Source organism: Drosophila novamexicana, unplaced genomic scaffold (assembly GCF_003285875.2).
Source record: "Drosophila novamexicana strain 15010-1031.04,08,12 unplaced genomic scaffold, DnovRS2.1 tig00004554-arrow-pilon, whole genome shotgun sequence".
Classification (NCBI taxonomy): Eukaryota; Metazoa; Arthropoda; class Insecta; order Diptera; family Drosophilidae; genus Drosophila; species Drosophila novamexicana.
In genome coordinates, this window is record NW_020825051.1 from 3,291,290 (window position 1) to 3,311,287 (window position 19,998).

General features: G+C 47.6%; 4 protein-coding genes across 4 annotated transcripts; all 4 read right to left on the reverse strand.

Annotated features, from left to right (window-relative positions):
- Nucleotides 1–312: 312 nt before the first annotated feature.
- LOC115769485 (eukaryotic translation initiation factor 4 gamma) lies at nucleotides 313–1,989 on the reverse strand. Its single transcript, XM_030714303.1, has 2 exons — nucleotides 723–1,989; nucleotides 313–664 (listed from the first exon to the last, which is right to left on the reverse strand). The coding sequence occupies exons 1-2, from the start codon at nucleotides 1,987–1,989 to the stop codon at nucleotides 525–527; spliced, it is 1,407 nt and encodes a 468-aa protein (XP_030570163.1). The 3' UTR covers nucleotides 313–524.
- A 6,593-nt stretch (nucleotides 1,990–8,582) lies between these two features.
- LOC115769486 lies at nucleotides 8,583–12,596 on the reverse strand. Its single transcript, XM_030714304.1, has 3 exons — nucleotides 12,582–12,596; nucleotides 10,664–10,719; nucleotides 8,583–10,401 (listed from the first exon to the last, which is right to left on the reverse strand). Exons 1-3 carry the CDS (start codon nucleotides 12,594–12,596, stop codon nucleotides 8,583–8,585), a joined length of 1,890 nt encoding a protein of 629 aa, XP_030570164.1.
- A 3,993-nt stretch (nucleotides 12,597–16,589) lies between these two features.
- On the reverse strand, nucleotides 16,590–17,093 carry LOC115769488. The gene has a single exon (XM_030714307.1). It carries the CDS (start codon nucleotides 17,091–17,093, stop codon nucleotides 16,590–16,592), a length of 504 nt encoding a protein of 167 aa, XP_030570167.1.
- Nucleotides 17,094–17,215: 122 nt separating this feature from the next.
- On the reverse strand, nucleotides 17,216–18,956 carry LOC115769822 (glycine-rich cell wall structural protein 1.8). Its single transcript, XM_030714793.1, has 3 exons — nucleotides 18,794–18,956; nucleotides 17,830–18,721; nucleotides 17,216–17,787 (listed from the first exon to the last, which is right to left on the reverse strand). Exons 1-3 carry the CDS (start codon nucleotides 18,939–18,941, stop codon nucleotides 17,352–17,354), a joined length of 1,476 nt encoding a protein of 491 aa, XP_030570653.1. The 5' UTR covers nucleotides 18,942–18,956; the 3' UTR covers nucleotides 17,216–17,351.
- Between the last annotated feature and the right edge of the window lie 1,042 nt (nucleotides 18,957–19,998).

Consider the following 19,998-nt stretch of genomic DNA (forward strand, 5'->3'; position numbering starts at 1 on the left):
CAGCAGAAAGTTGCACGCAGCTCATATGCAAGTTCGTCGTCGAAGTCTTTTGTTTAATATCTACCACCCATCCCCACAAACAACTTGTGAAATGAAGTTAGCAGCATTTTACATTTTACATTCACTTTTTTTATTGTTCTGTTTTACATTTTCAATTGTTATGGTTATGAATATAATGAATGATGATGATGATTATGAACGTGTTCTCGATGATGTTTGCTATGAATGAACGTATATGCATGTAGATGTTTGTTTTGTTTTATTTTTATTTGATTTTTTTTTTTAATATTTTCTTGACGCCTTTTATGCTGTTAATTAATGTCGGAAGTCGGAAATCGTTTCTCTGTGACTGTGTTAGTAACTAAATGTATTAACCCACGGCCTGGCCAGAGCCTAGGCACGGAACAGATCGAGTTGTAGAATACCAAAGTTGCCCATAGAATATGTGTATGAGTGTGCGTGTATGTGTGTGTCTGATGTGATCTGGTATGGTGTGTATGAATTGCGTTTGTGGTCGTGCCTACTTAGGCCTCTGGCGCCTGTGCAATGGCTGGCTGAGCCTCGGGCTGTGCCTGTAACTGCAACTGCGGCTGCGGCTCAGGCAAGGCCGCGGCATCGGCAGCGGGAATGGCCTTGATGAGTGGCTGCTCCTCCTGCAGTTTGGCTAGTACAAAGACAACAAAATCAAATACTAGTTCAAGTTATATTCAGGGAGTACTCACGTTCTGGCTGGGTGGCCTCATTGCTGGCCTCCTTGAGAGGCTGTTTGATGCCATCTAGGCTGGCACTCTTAAGGGTCTCCTTGAAGGGCTCCTTGATGAGCTCCTGAATGGGCTCGCTGCTGGCCTCCTTGCGGGCCTCTAGGTAGGGCTCCTGACTGTCCTCCTTTCTGGCCTCCTGAGTGGCTTCCTTTCTGGCCTCCTGGGCAGCTTCCTTTCTGACCTCTTGGACGGCTTCCTGGATGGCTTCCTTTTTGGCCTCCAGAATGATTTCCTTCTTGGCCTCCTGAGCGGCTTCCTTTATTGCCTCCTTGGTGGTTTCCTGGATGGCCTCCTTTCTGGATTCCTGAATGGCCTCCTTGATGGCCTCCTTAAGGGTCTCCTTGGCAATCTCAGCGCTTGGCTGCTCCGGTTTGATGGCATTGCTCTCCTCCAGCTGACGTGCTGCACTTTCAGCCTTCAATTCACTGGCCTCGACGGCTGCAGGAATGATGGTCTGTGCCAGCTGCTCCAATGGCTGTTCCGACTGCTCCGGCTGCTTCTGCTCCTTAAGCAATGGCTGAGCCTCTGGCAGCTCTGCCGCTGGCTTCTCCTCGGGCAGCTGTTGCAGGGCTTGGATGGGGGCCTCCTCGGTTTGAATGCTGCGTGCGCGTATGGCTGAAATCGGCCACGAATAGACAGGGGCATGCACCACATCGACAACGGGAGTGTGATACACCTGGGGCAGACTGTAGAAATGACGCGCCTCGGTGGCAGCCAGCAGTGGTTGGGTATTGGCAGGAGTTTCAATCAGTTCCATCTTCTCGTTCTTCAGCTTCTCCTCGTTCTTGTTGCTCGCATCTGAGGATGGGAAGAATCCGGGAAAGAAGCCAGCGCCGGCAGCAGCAGCTGCTGAGGCAGCCTCACCGAATTGACCGCTTGCTATCTCGACGACCTGTTGTGCCTGTTGCTGGATTTGGTTAATGTTCTGGGGAAAACCCTCGGATTGCTTGGCTGGACTGCTGGCACGGCCGGTGGACACGGCATCGCTGACGGTGGGCACCACAGAGGCCGTTGCTCCAGCTGGCACATAGACAATGGTCTCCTCATGATGCGGACCGGAGACGCGCGCCAGCGGCGACAGGCCATGCACGTAGCGCAACGCTGGCTCCAGATGCACCTGCGCCTGTGGCGTCACAATGACAATATGCTGGGCTGGCTCCACGACCGGCTGCAGCGGCTTCGCCTGGCTACCCACTGCCAGCAGGCAGAACAGCGCTAAGATGAACATGTTGCTAAGTAGAGGGGGAGGGGCGATAAAACAAAGCCTTTTTAGCTGCAGTTGTCTATGCTCCTGGCCCGCGTCGGGCTGCAAACTGGTATGGCCAACGATGGCCTATGCTATTTATAGTTGGCCAACCAAAGTCCATTCTAAATTTAAACTTTATAATTGCGATTGTCTGCGTGTGTGTGTGTGTGTGTGTTTGTGTGTCTGCCACAGGATGCGAACTATTAACCGGTTTGCTGTTTGATTGGCTCTTGGAAAAGCTCCGAAGCAGCCACTTCTGGTGTACACATAAAGTACCACCGAGACTGGCTGCAATCCGGCTACAATTGCCAGGGGCCAAGTTCTTGGCCAACTCTTTTGATTGTGCGCGCGGCTAATAACTGGTTTTCCGATCATATCTGAGGGCATCAAATTCCCCCCAGGTCTTATTACTCGCGCATATTCTATTTAAAGTTACCCCCTCCCGCCCCTTTCTACCCGTTCTCCTGCCATTTACAAGCAATTTAGAAACTGCAGCGTTGAAGAAGTTGCGCATAGTTCAGAGGTTTGTGGAATGCTTTGGGCGTGTTTTCTGGAAACTCAGCTTACCATAACATAATTGCGAAATGAAAAGATTGCAACCACTAATTGTAATGGAAACCAATTTCGTGCTCAAGTCGAGCTAAGTTTAAAAAAAAAACTATCCTAGTAGACATATGTCTTATCGGGGAGAATTGTGAAGCTCAAAATTGCTGTGCGTGTTCATTATATCTTAAAATAGAATAACTTTCCGTCACAAAAACCCTTTTTCCCCCTTTTAGACCGATTCTTTCTATAGAGATTTTATAGATAATAGAAGCTTATATGCATGGAGCATAGGTAAACTAATAAGTGTCAAGCTTGGTCAAGAAATCTTAATAAGAGCTTCATATCAGATCATTTATATGACAGCTATATGATATAGTGGTACGATTAATATGTTCTTCAATACAAGGACGGACATATGTCAAGAAACAGGCAGACGGACAGACGGATATGGCTAGACCAACTCGGCTGTTGATATTGAACAAGAATATATATGCTGCATAAGAAGAATAAATATATATATGAAAGATATTTCCTTCAATGCATTACAATTATCATGACATATGTAATAATAATAGAGTAGACTCCTGTTAAATGTTGAGTTACGATAATTTATTGAAGACTTCATATTAGACTAAATTGCAAACAGGAAGGGGCAATGCTCTGAGCCGGAAAAAAGCAACAGACCTAAAGGAAGAATTGCTTTAAACTAGGAAACATTTTTGAGTTAATGTTGTAGGTTAGCTAAAATGAATGCCTCCTAATGTACTCATAGATATATGCAAAGCATTTTTCGTATAATCAAATCTCTTGTAGCTAATGTTCCCATTAGAGGTAGAGTAGATAAGGCAACCCTAGCATCCCTGTCGTATGTTCTGCTTAATTTCATATTGAAAGGCGATAGAAGTGTTGATATTTTCTATCTAATAATCAGCGGATTATTTTCTGCAGCTTAATGAAGCCAATGATTTATGACAGCAAATATTTTGAATAGTCTTGCAAAAGACGGTTGTGGCGAATGAATTATAATAATTTTTACAGTAGGCAAATAAAGTCAAATGGTATTATTTATATCAGAAAATAACTATTAAAAAATATGCAGCAAGCTACATTTACCACATATTTTAAATGTCTGAGCGTAAAAATGATTAATACTAGCCAACTAGTCAGCGATTAAACTGCTTCCGGTCTCTATTAATCACACACGATCATTTAAATGGAATATGTTCTAGATAGACCGTTAAAAATATATAAATTATATAAAAGAAAGTAATATAAGTCTATATATTGATTTTTATGAATTTAATATCAAACTTATTAAAATACATAAAATTGACATATATTTTTAATTAGACTCTGGAAATCATTTCCATATTAATTATAATATAAAACCCTTGAGATACATTTTGCTTTACTTCAATTATCCTTAATTAACTTATAATTTCTGCCAATATAAGAGATCTCTAGTTATCTACACAGTTTTATCATCATCATCTTCCGCGACAGCTAATTTCTTTAATTTAACGACAATCGTAAAAAGAGTTTAACAACCAGCTCGGCTCTTATTTTCGCTTTCCTATGCCTGACCCACGCCCAGCGTGCCAAATTCATGGGCACAGATGACTTTCTAAACGCTCAGCGTAATGTTGGCTTAGGGCACGAACTCTTGACATAAAAGCACATTAAGATTTGTGAACTTACCTGATGGCAGCTGCGTCTAGCTCAGTTCTATGTGTGGTGGGACTTTCGAAAAACCTGAGCGCACTTTAATCCGGATCACAAAACAAAGCTAACTTATATGAAATGGAGCACAAGAGCTGCTTGAACTTGGCACAAATTTTGGCTAGAACTGTGGTGGCTGAGTGTGGTTTGGTTGGCGGTGGTCTACGTCTTCAGTCTTGACACGGCGACCACTTCAAGGAAACTGGTGGCCAATGCTGGCTGCGATGGGCCTTTTATAATGTGCCGGTGCCTAACTGACCTAGCGCAAGAACAAAGAGATCACAGCCCGTTGACGAAGAAGAAGACAACGACGTCGACGACGAAGCTGAAAAACAAGCTGAAAATGTTGCAGCTTCCCGCAGGAATAAAGGGGCGTGGGGGGTGGGTTGTAGAGGGGAGCTGTGCGCAGCCAGATAGCCAAAAGGAGCACACGCAAAGCAGGCGGCAAATGACCAAAGTTGGCTAAGCAAAAGCGACAACAACAACAATAACAAGCACTCATGCCACATACTCACACTCACACTCACATTCGCACTCACACTCACATTCACACTCACTATTCGTACTCGTTTTGCACTTGCAGGAGGGTTCTGGTTTCCAGGCAGCCAACAGCTACCAGCTACCAGGTTCTGGCTGCGGCAGATGGTCAACGTAGATGTTGTTGTACGTGCTGCATGCCTCTTGGTCTTCGGCTTGGACTTGCTCTTGGTTTTGGTTTTGGTCTTGGTCAAGCTGTGAGTTTGTTAAACCTGCATTGTAATAGAAGTCAAGCAGCAACCGCATTGACAGCCGCTCACACGACCATGATGGGAGCCCTGGCTTTGGCTCTGTCTCTGGCTTTGGCTCTGGCTTTGGCATCGGCGTCGTCTTCGTCTTTGGCCATGGCTAGAAACTGGGAAACTGGTTCAGGTGCAAATTGAATACATTGTGCATTGCATTTAACTGCGCCCCGCTTGCTCCCCCCGCCAACTGGCCAGCGCCTGGCCCATTGGCTAGATTTATTTTTATGCTGCCTGCACCGCCTGCTGGCGGAAAAGATTAATCAAGATATGCGCTTGCCTGCGTACTTATATCTTATATCTTGTAGCTCGGCTCCTCTCTCTGTCTTTTCTCCCTTATTTATTTTTATTTTTCTAAAAATTTATTTCGTTCTAAAATGTAATCACAGCCTGCTGCCTATTAGATATGCATCTCAACTGGCCTCCAGCTCCCCGCCTCCCTTGCTGCTGCGCCTGCCGGCAGGCTACACAAAATCGAAATCCAAGCGGTTCAATGGCCGCGAATTCAATTTGATACGCACATTTTTTTTATTGCCAATTTGATGTACACAGAAAATATCATGTTCTTAGTTCTGCAGCGGATGCAGCGGATGCAGCGCTCTCCACTTCCTCTCTACTCATGGTGCAGACGCCGCTTGGGCGCAGCTCGTATGATCAGCTTTGGCTGCGTCTGCGTCTGCGTCTGCCTGGATCTAGCGGCATACTCCTCGGCAATGGCTACACGCCATTTGTCCACCAGAGCGTCGGCACGTTGCGGCGTCTCGCGTACGCGCGGAAAACTGGACACAGCCAGCGGCACATCGCTGTAGTCGTAGTCGTCGCCAGCGGAATTGGGCGTCTTGATGACGAGCTGGTTGCGTGATGGCAGCGTTATGCTAAATGCCGCTGCCTCCTCGGGCGTTACGCCGGCAATGGCTGTTGCCTTGGGTGAGGCCACCGCCAGGCCGTTGCGTCCAGAGAGAGCGACCGCATTGGGCTTGGAAGAGGCGACGCCGCCCTCGCCGGCTATGGAGAGACCTAAGGCAGCAAATGGTATATAGAGATTACGTATGCATCCAAGTTAGCTACTGGCTGGGCACACTTACCCACGGGCTTGGCTTCGGCGACGGCTGCATCCTTTTTGGGCGTCAACACGGCCACGCTGTCGTTGACATCCTCGAAGTGATCATCGTTGGGAGGCAGTATGTCTTCGGGTGATAGCTGCTGCTCGGTCACCTCCTCGTGCTTGTGGTCATCGATCTTTTGCTCTGCCGGATTGTTGGCCTCCAGGCCCAGATTGGAGGGCTGTTTCTGTGGTGCACCGAACAGCTCCGGCTGCAGCAGCACGCTGAAGTCCTTGATCTGCCCGTTTTGCTGCAGCAGCGCCAATGCTGTGGCCGCCTGGCCCAGCTCCAGCAGACTGTTGGCATAGACCTTGTTATCCTCCTCGCTGAAGGCGCCCTTCCGCTTGGCCAGCTCCTGTATGGCAACCAGACGAGCGGCCGCCTCTTGAATGCGATTGAAATTGCTGCCGCTGGTCGAGATCGGGATGTCGTTGGCCACAGCTGACAAGCTGGCGGCCGATATGGAAATGGTGTCGTCCGCATCCCGTGGAATGCCGCGCAACTGCGGCTGCTGCTGGCGCTGCAAGACGCTGCTGCGAATGCTGCCGTCCTGCTGCGGTTGCAGCAGCAGCAGCTGGCCACTCAGGCCGCCATAGTAGGGCAGCTGGTCCTCGAAGATCAGCGGGCCTGCTCTCGCAGCCGATCTGTGTCTAGGGTTTATAGAGTTGGTTATAGTGCTATGATGAAATGGAGAGCGGCATTTGCCTGAGAGGTTGGGGGACTGTGCGTGGAGCGCGGTATGGACAAAGCGTGGGATAGCAAAAGGGCAACAATTTCTACGGGGGATTAGAAAGCAACTAGACGAAGTGAAGAAAGGCAGATAGTTTACTACAATTTTATTTACACCTAGAGCTGGGACAGAGAGACAGGCCCAACTGCTCTTAACATAGGAACACACTAAACTACTTAGCTGGAGGAGAGATGCCTCCAGTGGGCAGTCGCCACTTCAGTTGAACAAGTCGAGCTCCAGGTCGGCCGCTGCGTGCGCTTTGCCGCCCACTCCCGCTATGGCTACCGATTCCGGATTGAAGTACACATTCGTGGGCACACCCTTCTTGAGCAGCGCCTTGGAGATGGGCGTGGATATGGCTGTGCCGCCATTGCCAACCACTGCCTTGGAGTGCGGCTCTAGTATAAGCGCCGCCTGCTTGCGTCCCTGTATGGCATGCGCCCGTATGGGACTGTAGGGCAGAAAATAGCTGCCGAAGGGTATCTGTGGAAAATTGCTTGAGCTGCTGCTGGTGCGTCCCGTGGCCTCCACTTTGACTGGTGGCGAACGCAGCTTGGCGCTGCCCTTGCGCAGCTTGACGGCTGTTGCCTTCTTTAACTGCTGCTTGGCGGAGCGAGCGCCAGCTGTGACCTGGCTGCTGGACGACAGCACATGCTTGCCCGGCACGGACACAATCTCTTCTATTACATAGTCCGAATTGATTCGGCTGACGGCTGCGCGAAGGCGGGCATCGCTTTTTAGATCGCCGTCGGTTTGTGTATTCGCTCTTAGCTTTTGCAATGTTTCAATGGTGTCGTCTTCTTCTTGTTCTTCTTCTTTGGCAACTTCAATATCATCTACGGTTGCGGGCTTCGCTGTGCTGGTGGTTGTTGTACGGGGCGTTGCAGTGGATGTGTCCACAGATGGCGCCACATAAGCGACTGGCAGACTGTAGGCGGCGTAGTATGGTGAGCTTATCAGCAAAAGGTTGCCATGTGTGGTGGCTTGCAAGGCGCCATAAGGCGTTAGAGTTTCAAATTGGGCTTGTTTTATAGTTTCAGCTTCTTTCGCTGCTGTAAGCTTCTCTGTCTGCGACTGTGTGGCTTGGTAGGCTCCATAGGGTGTCAGGGCATTATCCATAGCTGTGGCAGCAGCTAACTTCTCTGACGCAGCAGGCGCCACATAGTTCACAAAAGGCTGCAGTCGACTGCGCAGTGGCCACGTCTCAACGCTTGTGGTTTGCCAGTACGTGCTCGCACTTGATAAGATTGCGATTAGGATAGTTGAGTGAGGAAAAGGAGTTGTCATAGGAAATGTAAGAGAGTTGAGGATAGCAGTTAGTGTCGAATATATATACAGCTCAAATTGGGATTAGTCTTAAAGCTTATGGTACCATTCAGTGCATGCAAAGCGTTTGTTTGTGATGTTAGTGGGCGTGGCATGTCAACTATTAAATTCACCTTTATACAGATGCGTACAGATATGAAAGCAATGCTCAAATTACAAATACAAACATTTATTACCAATACTTAGGCGCTATACAAAAATACTAACAGTCATTAGGTTTAAAATCGAACATAGCTAACGGCAGCCGCGTATCTTAACTGTCTGGCAGCCCTGCAGATCGATTACCGAAAGTTATCGAACGGTGTCGAAGCACAGGGTTGCTAAAATTCCCTAATTGAGTTTACAGTTAAGCCGGGCTAAAGCAACTGCATCTCAAGCGTCGAACTCCTGCTCCTCCTCGTTGTCCGCGGTAAAAGTGCCTGTGGGCGGTGCATAGTAAACGGTGGGTCCAGTGGCCACCACTTTGCCCTCGCGTGGAAAACTCTTCGCCTCTACGTCAGTGCGCTGCAGTGCATCCTTTAAATCAACGTCGGCAGGTATGGAAATGACTTTGGCGCCGGGGCCTGCAATCGTCAAGCTGCGCGGGTGTGTCAGGGCATAGCCGCCGGGGCCCACAATCGCTGTACCGCCGCTACCCGCCGTAGCCACGCCTCCGGGCCCCGCGATCGCAATGCCGCCCTTGCGCACCTTCAGGCGCTGTATAATGATGCCGCCCTCGCGCAACGCCTGCTTCTGCGTGTCCTGATGGGCGGTGGCCACTGTGCCGATGGTGTTCATCATTGGGTGGACTTTGTGCGCAAACAGGTGCTTCTCCGCAGCGACACTGCCATCCTGTTGTTCGGCGGCGGTGTTCTCTAGTTGCTCGACGGTATCGTTGTCGCCGTCGCCAGCACCTTCCCGCTCATCATCCCACTTGTAATCATCCTGGCTATCCTGCAGCGAGTCGCTACTTTGAAGGTGAGTTGTCTGTTGTGGTCCGCTCTGTAGTATAACTGGTTGGGCGGCCGCAGCGCCCGGCGTGGCAATGGGCGTGCGGAAGGGCATTTTGAATATATTCTGAAAGGCGTTCTTGATAGCTGTCGAGGTCTGATTCTGCATCTCGGCCAGATTTACGTTGGGCACGCGGAAGACACTCAGTCTATTGCGATTGGGCAGGAGTCCGCCCGCCGGTGGCAATGTGGATAACTGATCTGCCGAGCTAATGTGGCTGGGCGCAGAGGTCACCTTGATGCTGCCTGAACTGGCGTGCAGGCCGCCGATGGGCAGTGCTTGTTCCGCATCCTTGCCGCTGCCACGCAGCGGCTTGGAGGCGCTGCCAACACTAATCCGCTTGCGATTGCCATTCACATCTGGGGCGACGACGGCGGGCATGCGTGAAGGCTGTGACTGTGGCCTATTCGTTTGCTTCTCACGCGAATCCAAACGAGATTCCTTGCTCGATGTGGGCATCTTGGTCGTGCCACTCGTCGTGCTTGTGCTTGTCGATGTCGGCTTGCCGCGCTTGGGCGTGCCATCCTCGTTCAAGGCCAGCTCCCTGGGCAGAAAGAACAAATGGTATTTGGGCGTTGTCTGGCCCTGCTTCTTGGATTTATCGTGCAGCATAGCCTTGGCCTTGCCATAGAAGCTGTCCACATCGCCAATGATCTTGTAGCCCTTGACACGATACTCCTGCGGTGCATGTTCCCTCAAATACTGCTCCTTGTTCAACTTGTACAGATGCACGGGTATGACAAAGTGGGCGGGCAGCTGCTCTGCCTCCTGGGCCGAGCTGGGCCGTGGCAGCTGCACCTGATTGGGCCGGAAATATAGCTGCTGCTGCTGCTGCTCCTCGCTGGAGGCGCTACTTAGGCTTGTGCGTAGCTTGGGCGGCACATTATATGAATCCGAGACATGTCTTGTCAGCTTGACAGCGCGTATGGAGGGCTCCAGCAGGGTCTGCCCATTGCTGCCCGCGAAATGATGCTGCTGGGCGTGGAAAGGCTGCTGGGCGGGCTTGGGGAACAGATACTGACTGGAGTCGAGTATGGGCGGCAGCTTTGGCTCTGGCCTCTTCTTCACATAGCCAAAGGCCTCGTTCACCTTGGCAATCTGGTCGAGTATGCGCTTGGCCTCGTCCGTCTTGTCGGACGTTGGCGGCGCCACATTCGGATCAAACTCCTCGGGAAATTTGACCAGCCTTTGCTTTTGTATTCTGCAAACGAAAGTTAGGTTTGTTTTTGGTCTCTTCGTATTGGTATTATTAGTAAACTAATGCTGTTGGGATTAGGAATTAGCTATGTACTGATAATGAGAGGCTTAGACACAGTTTATTTATTAATTTTAATATTTTTAGTCACAATACAAAGCCGCGTGCTGCAACTTCTACTGGGCAGGCATTCAGTTGTGGCAAGGCAAGGCAAGGCAGGGCAAGGCAGTTGGTTAATAGAAATTTCTTATAGAGTTGAGCTACTTACTCGACGCCATCCGAAGCTTGGCCAGCGACCAAAGAGGCCAGCAAAAGCGTTGTCAGCTGCAAGAAAAATGCGTTTTATTTAATCAGGCGACATAGATCAAGTGCCTAAATGCTAGCTGCATATGTCAAGGTCTAAGAATGCGGTCAAACACTTCAGTTCTGAGCAACTCGGCTAGGCTTCAGCTGAAAAGTGAGAGCCAAGCCCATTTAACCATACTATTTTCAGCTTTTCACTTCAGCATTATTATCTCAAGAGCCCGAAACAGAACCAGAACCAGAACCATAGAACCCTAACACAGCTCGTGCTCAGGCAAATATTTGCTCGCCTCTTTTGCAAATCAATATTGACGCAACAATATCTCTGCCGGAGCTGCCCGACTGCCAGCTGGACCGTTAGCTTGTCACCCGCTAAACAGCCGCAATCAGAGTCACAGCCAGAGTCACGGCTCGTCCATTTGTCAAAAGCCGCAATGTCACTGAGCTTCGCAGCGCGGCGCCGGAGTCGCGTGTCATTGACCCAGCGACAAACATTTCTCATATATGGTATTCCGCCTAAGCAATCTTTTTTTTTTCGTCTTTTACCAAAAACGAGCTCTGGACCAGCTGGTAAGAATTTTTGTATTTGCAAGTTTGGCTTGCATTCAGTCGGCCCTGTTGACCAAGTTGTATTTGTCTTTGCTTTCTTTTGGCTCTGGTTTATTTATTACACATATTATTTGGTTTGTTCTGGGCGTGTTTCAACCACATGCAAACTGGGTTAATGGCCCGAATGCAGAGCGAGAGAGAGAGATAGGGAGAGAGTGAGTGGGAAAATAACTCAAAATGCAAATGATTTAAAGAAAAGTCTTAAGTTTAGCTGCAGCTGAAGTTGTGCTAACAAATCTCTTAAATTAAGGCTGATTGATGATATTAGGAAAAGGCGGGGCCCACATCTAAAAGTCTGTTGATTTATGTTGTGCAATCGAAAGCCAAGAATTTTGATTACCCTGTTGCATGTTTAGTTTTATGGGGCCATAATAGAGAGCTGTATTCTTCTCGGGTATAACAAAGTATTCCCTTGTTAGGCTGCCTCGATAGTTTCTGGTGTCTAGCGCTCAATTAATTTCGAAGAACTATATTTCACTGTCATTTATCATCAGCTCGTATGGAAGAGCCTAGCCTACGCTTAGAGCATATTGATTTTATATATGCTTCGTAATTAAAATATTTTTTGGGCTTTTCATGCGCTTATTAAATATTCTTTTTGTTGTACTCTTAATTTTGTCATGCCTGCGAGCGGATGCTGACGCACTTGTACTTTAAAAGGGCGTGCTTTTTTTTATTGATTCAAAAAGAACATGAATAATGCAGTGCGTAATAAGAAGAAGTGGAGGACGTGTTCATTAATTTTCACTTTTCATTATAAGCACACGTATAAGCACGTATTTTCCATGGAAATTTACATATATCATGGCATTTATTCAATTTGAAAAAAAACTCGTTGATTACAATGCTCTTAAATAGCTGATTTATGGAGTTAAGCTTCCCTTGTTACCTCTTTCTTCAGCCAACAAATTGGTTTCTGATGAGCCACATAAGGCTTGAGCTTAGAGCGTGTTTTGTGCGACAGATTTGCATATGGGCCCAAATGAAATTCAGGCTAATTTCACGGCAAAAGAATCTGGCGAAAAGAATCAACCAATTCGCGCAGTGAAAGTTGCGTTTCAGCCAGAGTCTGAACGTAAAAGCAAATTAAATACGAAAGACTTAAGGCACGAACTTGCGCCAGTTAATGACTTCAACGGCAGCCAACGCTAATAAATGATTAATTGCGGTCACATACAGCACAAAAAAGAAAAACTAAACTAGTTTTTTTTTTATTTCGATTTGTAAATTAAAAAAGTCAATTTTTGCTTTTTGGTATTTCTTTTGGTACTTACAACAATGAGACGCATTTTTGCGCGTAGTTTTGTGTTGATATTTTTGAGAATGCTTTTCGTTGTCAACGCTGTCGCAGGCTAGCCTTGGAATATATCCTTGAACTGCGAACGAGACAAAAGGCGATGTGTTATCACGCGTAGAATCGTGCTGAAAGCGGACACAACACACACACACACAAGTTAAATGCCAATCCTGATGAGTTTTAAAGTTTAATTGTTTATTTTTTTTTATTGAAATTTGTTTTTTGTTGCTTGCTGCTTGCTGCAGAGCACAACAGGCTTAAGGAGCACACACACACAGAGACACGCACTAAGCTCCCGAGCTGAAGCTGAAACACTTGACGCACCTCTAGAACCCAACGAGGCAACGACTGAAGATTAACTGATTCGTGCCCGTGCCCAGCGCGGCTGTTTTATAACATTTCCATTAGCCGACGGCCCCAAAGAAATGTCCAACCTGACCGAGGGCAGTTGTAAGCGGGAGAGAGCAACAGCTAGAGAGGCAGCGTATGCCAGCGAGTGAGAGCAACAGCTTAAGAGAAACTCGCGTGTGGGGGGCACGTACGCATGCGCCTTGGCTGTGTCTTATCAATTGGCGGGCATCTGTCTTGTCCCCCAGCTGCGGTACTCTTTCCCTATATCGCAGCTGGCCAAACCCACCCAAAATTGACATTCACGCTTAACAGGGCTGATTAAAATCTCGTCTACATTAGATGAGCATAACTAAAGCACGTTTTTTTGCACAGTTTTCGGATTTCTATTGTTTTGTTTTGTGTATTTCTTTTTGTAGCCTGGGAACTATTGACAGTATAGCAACAAGTGCTACTGTTCAGTCGCGCTGACGTTGATTAATTAATTGTTCGCCAATAGCTTTGATTGAGTGAGCAGCATCTGCTGAAACAGACCCAATTACATGTGAAGTGAGAACGAAAGACTTAAGACACGAACGCGCGTGGGCAGGCAGTCAAGACATGGAGGCTAAGCAGAACAAATTGGCTTGACGCTGCGAAAACGAATCTTAAATTGAAACATAAGCCAAATTATATATATACATATGCATATAAAAGACTTAAGACACGAACTCGATTATGGTTCAATGAATGAACGCTGCGGTTAATTGACAAAATGTTTGTTGTCAGCGGGAATGATATTTAAATTTAGCCCACTTTCAATGTAGAACATGTTAGAAAGTTTTGAGTCCTCAGTCGCTGGGATTCTATGTGCGTATATATCAGCTTGCGCCCTTAATTCATTTACAACGTGAAACTCTTAAATTTCCCGTGAACGAATGACAGATTTGCGTATAATTCCAGAGCCCATCAAGTGTGCAGCTTAAGCAGATTAGTTGGCAGCCACAAAGACTCACCTAAATAACTTTGCACTGGCGCAGCGCCTCTTTAGAAGCCCGAGCTCAGTTGCGCTGTTATTGCTATTAATTAAGCGCTCTTTAGGACTATTTTTAGAATGCCTAACTAGCTGCCGTATGCGAACTTTCATATTGTTATTATTTCGCTTTTGGATAGTGGAGCACCAGAAGATTTATGGTTTCAGTTGGGTTAATGGTGGCCCGAGTGCAGGGGCGCATACAAAATGAACAGCGAAAACCCAAACTGTGGACTGAGGCACACTTTGAATGGCATTAATCGAAAGTCGACAAATCGATGCAGCAACAACAGCAACAAAAATACAGCTAGGACTGGCAGGCCAGGCATGCGCCAAAGAGTTCAACTGTATGCGAAACCTTGAAACCTATTTATATAAATATACAACGGCATACGGAACTGGGGCCTGGTGTTGGCTTTGCCTTTGCCTATGCCTGGACAATTAAGTGCGACCTTCACTGGGTGCATCAGGAACAGAATCGTCAGAATGAAGGCACATAACTGGATCTCTCACTGCCTCTCTCTATCTCTTCCTCTCCCTCGCTGTCTCTCTCTCTCTCTCTCTGGAGCTGTCATTGTTCTGTGCGCTTGCACTATAATGAAGAACTTTAATGCAGAGGGCATTATCTATGCAATTATGCCAACCCAATTATGCAGCTGGGCTGGGCTGAGCTGGCCTGGCCTCAGCCAGTTCCCAGGCCTAGACAAAATGTATGCACTCTGAGCTGAGAACTTGCGCTGTGAAATGGCTCAGAAATGCGTTAGATTCGTGTCAAACCTTTTTTATGTTATTCGCTGTACTTTAATAAATCCAGTCTAATAGAAAGTTGTCGAGCGCTGCAAATGAAAACTTCTTAAGCTAATTTTATGGTCAAACGAGTGAAACTTTGCCTTTGCCTAGCCATGAAAAGGTTGCGACAAAATCTTTTGAATAATTTTGCTAAAAACTTAAAAATGAAAACAACAGCAAAAATACCATAAACTTATTATTTATTAGCCTCTGCTGCGTTGTTGTTATTATTGTTTTTTTAGTTTACTATTATTTTTTTTTTTTTTTTTTTTGGTACTTTGCACTGTTTTCTTATTTAGGGCACGCGGCTGCCGCCAAGGCTCAACGTTCGATTCAAATTATTTGGCAAGTTCGGGCACGCAGCGCACATTTCAAATTTTAAGCGCGCGCCTCCCCCGAATTATAAGAAATACCACAGCCAGAAAACAAAGTTTAACTTCGGTCGGTCGGTCAGGTTGGGATGCAATTGGCCCGGCAGCATAACAAATTCGGTAATTGTTGAACTGTTTTGTCAGACACAAAAACTATTTAATGTTTCGCAGCAAATCAATTAGGCATTATAAAATGCATAAATCGTTTTAGGTATGGGTACACAGCACGCGCCACGATTATTCATTTAAACAAATTAGTTTTATATGGCAATAGCTCGTTGTAAATTATATTCCTACATTCCACAGCAAAAACTTGAGAGTTGTATGTAATATCATATTGTGCATGATTTGAAGCTAAAACTGTCGATTTTTAACAAAATGTTGGACTTTGTATTATTACAACCAACTTACATTTCTTGTCTTCTTTATTTTTAACAATTATTTTACTAGGAATTGAATACTTACTCATAAAAATGTACGCCGAAGATTTAATACCCTTGCCTTAAGGGCTCGCAGATATGTCGAAAGAGTGAAGCTCGTAAATAATGATTGATGTCAGAAAATATATTGATAAATACAATGTTTTGTCATACAAAAATGCATTACTCCCCGAGCGATTCCTCCTATGGTACTATATAATATATGAGTGCGCTTTTTATAAAATTTGACTCATATGTAAGCAGCATAGTTTAACTAATGAATGTCGGGCTTGGTAAAGATATCTTGATAAACAATAAAGTTTTTTCATACAAGAACCTACTCTTCTTCCGATCGTTCCTAAAGCAACTATGTGATTTAATGGGCAAATATTAATAAGTTCTTGCATATATGTTAGGAGCTTAGTGAAACTTCTAAATACCGAATTTGATCAATTGAGCTAACAAAAAAGATTTCCGTACAACAATTTATGTACTTCTCCAATCGACTTATCGCATTTATGTGATATATGTCTCGGTCTGTTCTAATATATGTACTGCCTACAACAGAAAGTCGCACCTATGCAAAGTTTAAAGACGTAAGTTTTAAAACTGAGAAACTAGTTCACTAAGAAACAGACAGAAAGACGGACTGGCAGAGGCTCATTGATGTTGACATAGAATATATATGCTTTATGTAATCGGAAATGTCTTTATCTATGCGTTACATACTTCATGACAAAAGTATAATACCCTCTTCAGGTGTTTACACAGTATAAGCAAATTTTAATGCTGCTTTAACCTCTGCAAAACCAACTAGATTAAAGTCGGAGTTTGATTCAAGCAAACATAAAAATGTTATTTGAAATCGAATAGCCAAGTATTATTTATGTTCCGCTTTAGTTGAGCTGCCAGAGCACGTAGTCTTTGGGCTAGTTTCGAGTTAGTTGGAAAGTCCTTCGAACGGACGAATTGGAAATCAACCACAGGTTCAGGGAAGTGTCAAAAAATCAGTTAACTGCAGTAGATTTTATTGTCTAAGAAATTGATCAATAACTATGCAGGTTGGCAACTGTTTGTCCATGCGTTTGTTCCGTTGGCTTTGCCAAATTACCGCCCATGACCACGAAGCCAATGCCAGCGCCAGCCTTATAGCTGAGCTCGTGATAGCCAGCGGCATCGTAGTACGAATACTTGCCCAGCACAATGCCAGAGTCATCCGTGTGCTGGGTATGCGACATGTGCTGCGTGCTAAAATCAATGCCGCGGGGCTGCTGCTGAGGTGCAGGTTGATCCCAATCCCATTGCCTATTGCTGTGGGCGATGCGATTCCGGGAAGCGCTAGCGGGCAATTGATGAACTCTAGCGTAAGGCCAGTGCTTGGACTGCTGCCCGGGCAGCTCATAGTTGGGCGACAGATCGTTTACTCGGACAGCTGCATCCGTATTGTAGGCGTACTTCTGGCCATTGAACTCCATGTAAACCTGTGCGCCTTGCGCCACACACAAAAGGCAGCTTAGACAAAGGAGCAACTGCACTCGACGACAACTCATCCTAAAGACTGAAACTGAAGGCAGCCCAAACTTTGTTTAAATAACCAACCAACCGACCACAATCTGTGTGCGGCATCGATGTCAACCACTTGTGGAGCAGGTATTGAAGGTGTACACATGTATTTAGCATAAATAGGGTTACAGTTACGGTTACAGCTGAAGTCGGGCCCGACCGCAGTTGACACTGATTCAGTTAACTTAGTTGCGAGCGCTTACTTAACTACAACTACAGCTAGATCTGGGGCTGGGGATCGTTGTCTAGTGCTCCCTGGAGGCAGCCAGCTCGGCCATCTCGTCCTGGCGCAACGCCTCCGATGGCGACAGCGTGATACGACCGCCCAGCGGCAATATGTCAATGTTCTGGACATGGGCGCGCACACTCTGGCCGGGCGGCAGGCCCACATACCATTTGCCCACATTCTTGATGAGCGTGGAGTCGCGATGGCGCTGCACCCACTCCCGATCCCGATCGATTTCCAATATGCGATGATTGGCTGTCACCAGCGGCGGCAGCGAGCTGCCCACATCATCGTCGTTCAGATTGTAATTGTCGCCCGGACCGCTGGCCGAGCTTGTGCCGCCCGCCTCCGCGGAAGAGGCCCCACCGCCCGCGCCACTAAACCTGTTACGATTCCGTGTGCCGCTGGCATTGAGACGACTCGTGCTGCTGCCAGTTCGTGTGCCGCCGCGATTTCTGGTGCTTGAGGCGCTGCTCGAGGAGCTGCTCTCTCCGTACCCACCTCCTTCTCCTCCTCCTCCTACTCCTCCTCCTCCTCCTCCTCCTCCTCCTCCTCCTCCTCCTCCTCCTCCTCCGCCTCCGCCTCTTCCTCTTCCTCCTCCCCCGCCACCTGCCCCGTCGTATCTGGTGCTGCCACGCTGCGAGCTGCCCGCCGCGTAGCCCCGCCGATCTTCTTTACCACGGTCAGCCGCTGAGGAGCTGCTCGAGCTGCTGATCAATCCACTGTCATCTCCGTTGTCGTCGTCATCAACACCATTGCCCTGTTTCCTAACATCTATTTCTTCCTTATCGCCTTCCTCCCCAGCCCTGCCCCCAGCTCCTGTCTTTAGGTAGTCTGTATCACCGGCACGCCCCCTGCCCCCTGCACCGCCCCCACTTGGCCCGGAGCCTGCCACACTGCTGGCCGTGCTGCCTCTGCCGCTGGCTCCACCCAGGCTGCCGCCCGCGCCCCTGCCAAAGTCATTAGCCAGTCGGAAATCCGTATCGCTCAATCGAAAATCCGCCACGGAGGGATTTATGTGTGTGCCGGGTCCGACGCGATTGTTGACGACTCGGTAGCCAATGCCCGCGCCAGCTATGTACTCGACGGTGCGCTGCACGCCCTTGTCGTCCAGGAAGGAGTAAGTGCCGCGCACCAGGCCATCAGAGCCGCGACTCTCGGCGCGTCGATGATCCGGTCCAGCGGCAATCAGTTTGTAGGTGCCGCCGGGGCCGCGCTGCACGGACATCTTGCCACGCGTCTTGGGATGTGCCTTGTACAGCGGACCGGAGTAGCCTACGCTGGCAGGATTGTCGGGCACAGCATTGGAGATCTCAAAGCCTGTGCCAGCGCCGGCAGCATAACGCACGCTGTGCCGCTCGCCCACATCGTCCAGGTAGGAGTAGAGGCCTAGATGGACAAAGAACAGGAAATATGAGAGGAAATATGAGCTGAATCTAGTTGAATCCGTTGGCTATCCACCTCTGATTCTGTTCGTGGCATCGTTTTCCTCGCTGCGCGACTGATCCGGCGTGCGAAAGCTGAAGCTGTACGAGGGATCATCGTAGGGATCCGCAAGCGGATCATCGGGGCTGCCACGTGGACGCACCGGATACTGTGCCAAATCCATTTTGCGATGTATTTTGGGCCCATTCACGCGAAAGCTGTGTGAGAGCAAGTGGCGATCAATTAGCTAATTAGCTTACGACTAATTGCTCCGGCTCTGGGAACTAATCAACGGCCAACGCCTCGTTCTCGGGATTGGGTAACCCAGCTGCCTGTTAAAATCGCTCGCCTGCTGTCCGTATCTGATGATCTCGCACGTCATCAATTTTGATTACTATTGCCACAGATGCAGCACGCTCTGTCGTATTCCATTCAAAAATTAAACTACTTTTATCTAACGCTGTGCATCTTAATGAATTTTCCGAGTGCCATGTTTCACTTACAATTTGTTAACAGCTTTTTTTTGTTTGTTTGTTTCTTTTCTCAACTACCGGAGATTGCCAAAAACAAAAAAACAAAAACAAACAGTTGAAATGGAAGCTAGTCGCAAAAACAAACGTTTAGGCAACAAAAACAGCCCCCGCTTCCTCCACTTGCCTCCAGCTGGCATGTGTTAGAACCGTTTCGACTTCAACTTTGACTGTGAGTTCGCCCCGCCTCCACCCCAATCCCCACCGCCTTCTACACGCGTAACGCTTGAGTGGCGCGGCTTCTTGGGTCTGTCGTACTACTGATATATGAGCTCGCCGGAAGGCGGACCGAACCGATAACTCACTTTGCTACCGCACTTTACCCAACTATCTGCGGTTAACTCTCTTCCTCTTCAGCTACCTTGCCAACTGTTTCTGTTCGGCTAACTCACCCACGTGGTCCGGCTGTATAGACGGTCTCTTCGATCTGGCCGCTCGCTGGACTACGCGAACCATAACGACCTCGCACGATGTTGTCTGGAGTGCCGGAGGCGCTATGATAGTAGCCGCCAATGTCATCATTTGCATGTCTATCCAAAGAGTAATTGCGTGTTGCCCATGCGTGGTAAGGCAGAGAGGAAGACAAACAGAGCGAGAGAGAGAGAGAGAGAGATAAATACACACAGTAAACAGTTAGTCAGCATTCGTGTTGTGGGTATTGTTGCCATTGCAAAATGGCATTAAAATAGGTGTTAAATGTGGCAAAGGAGC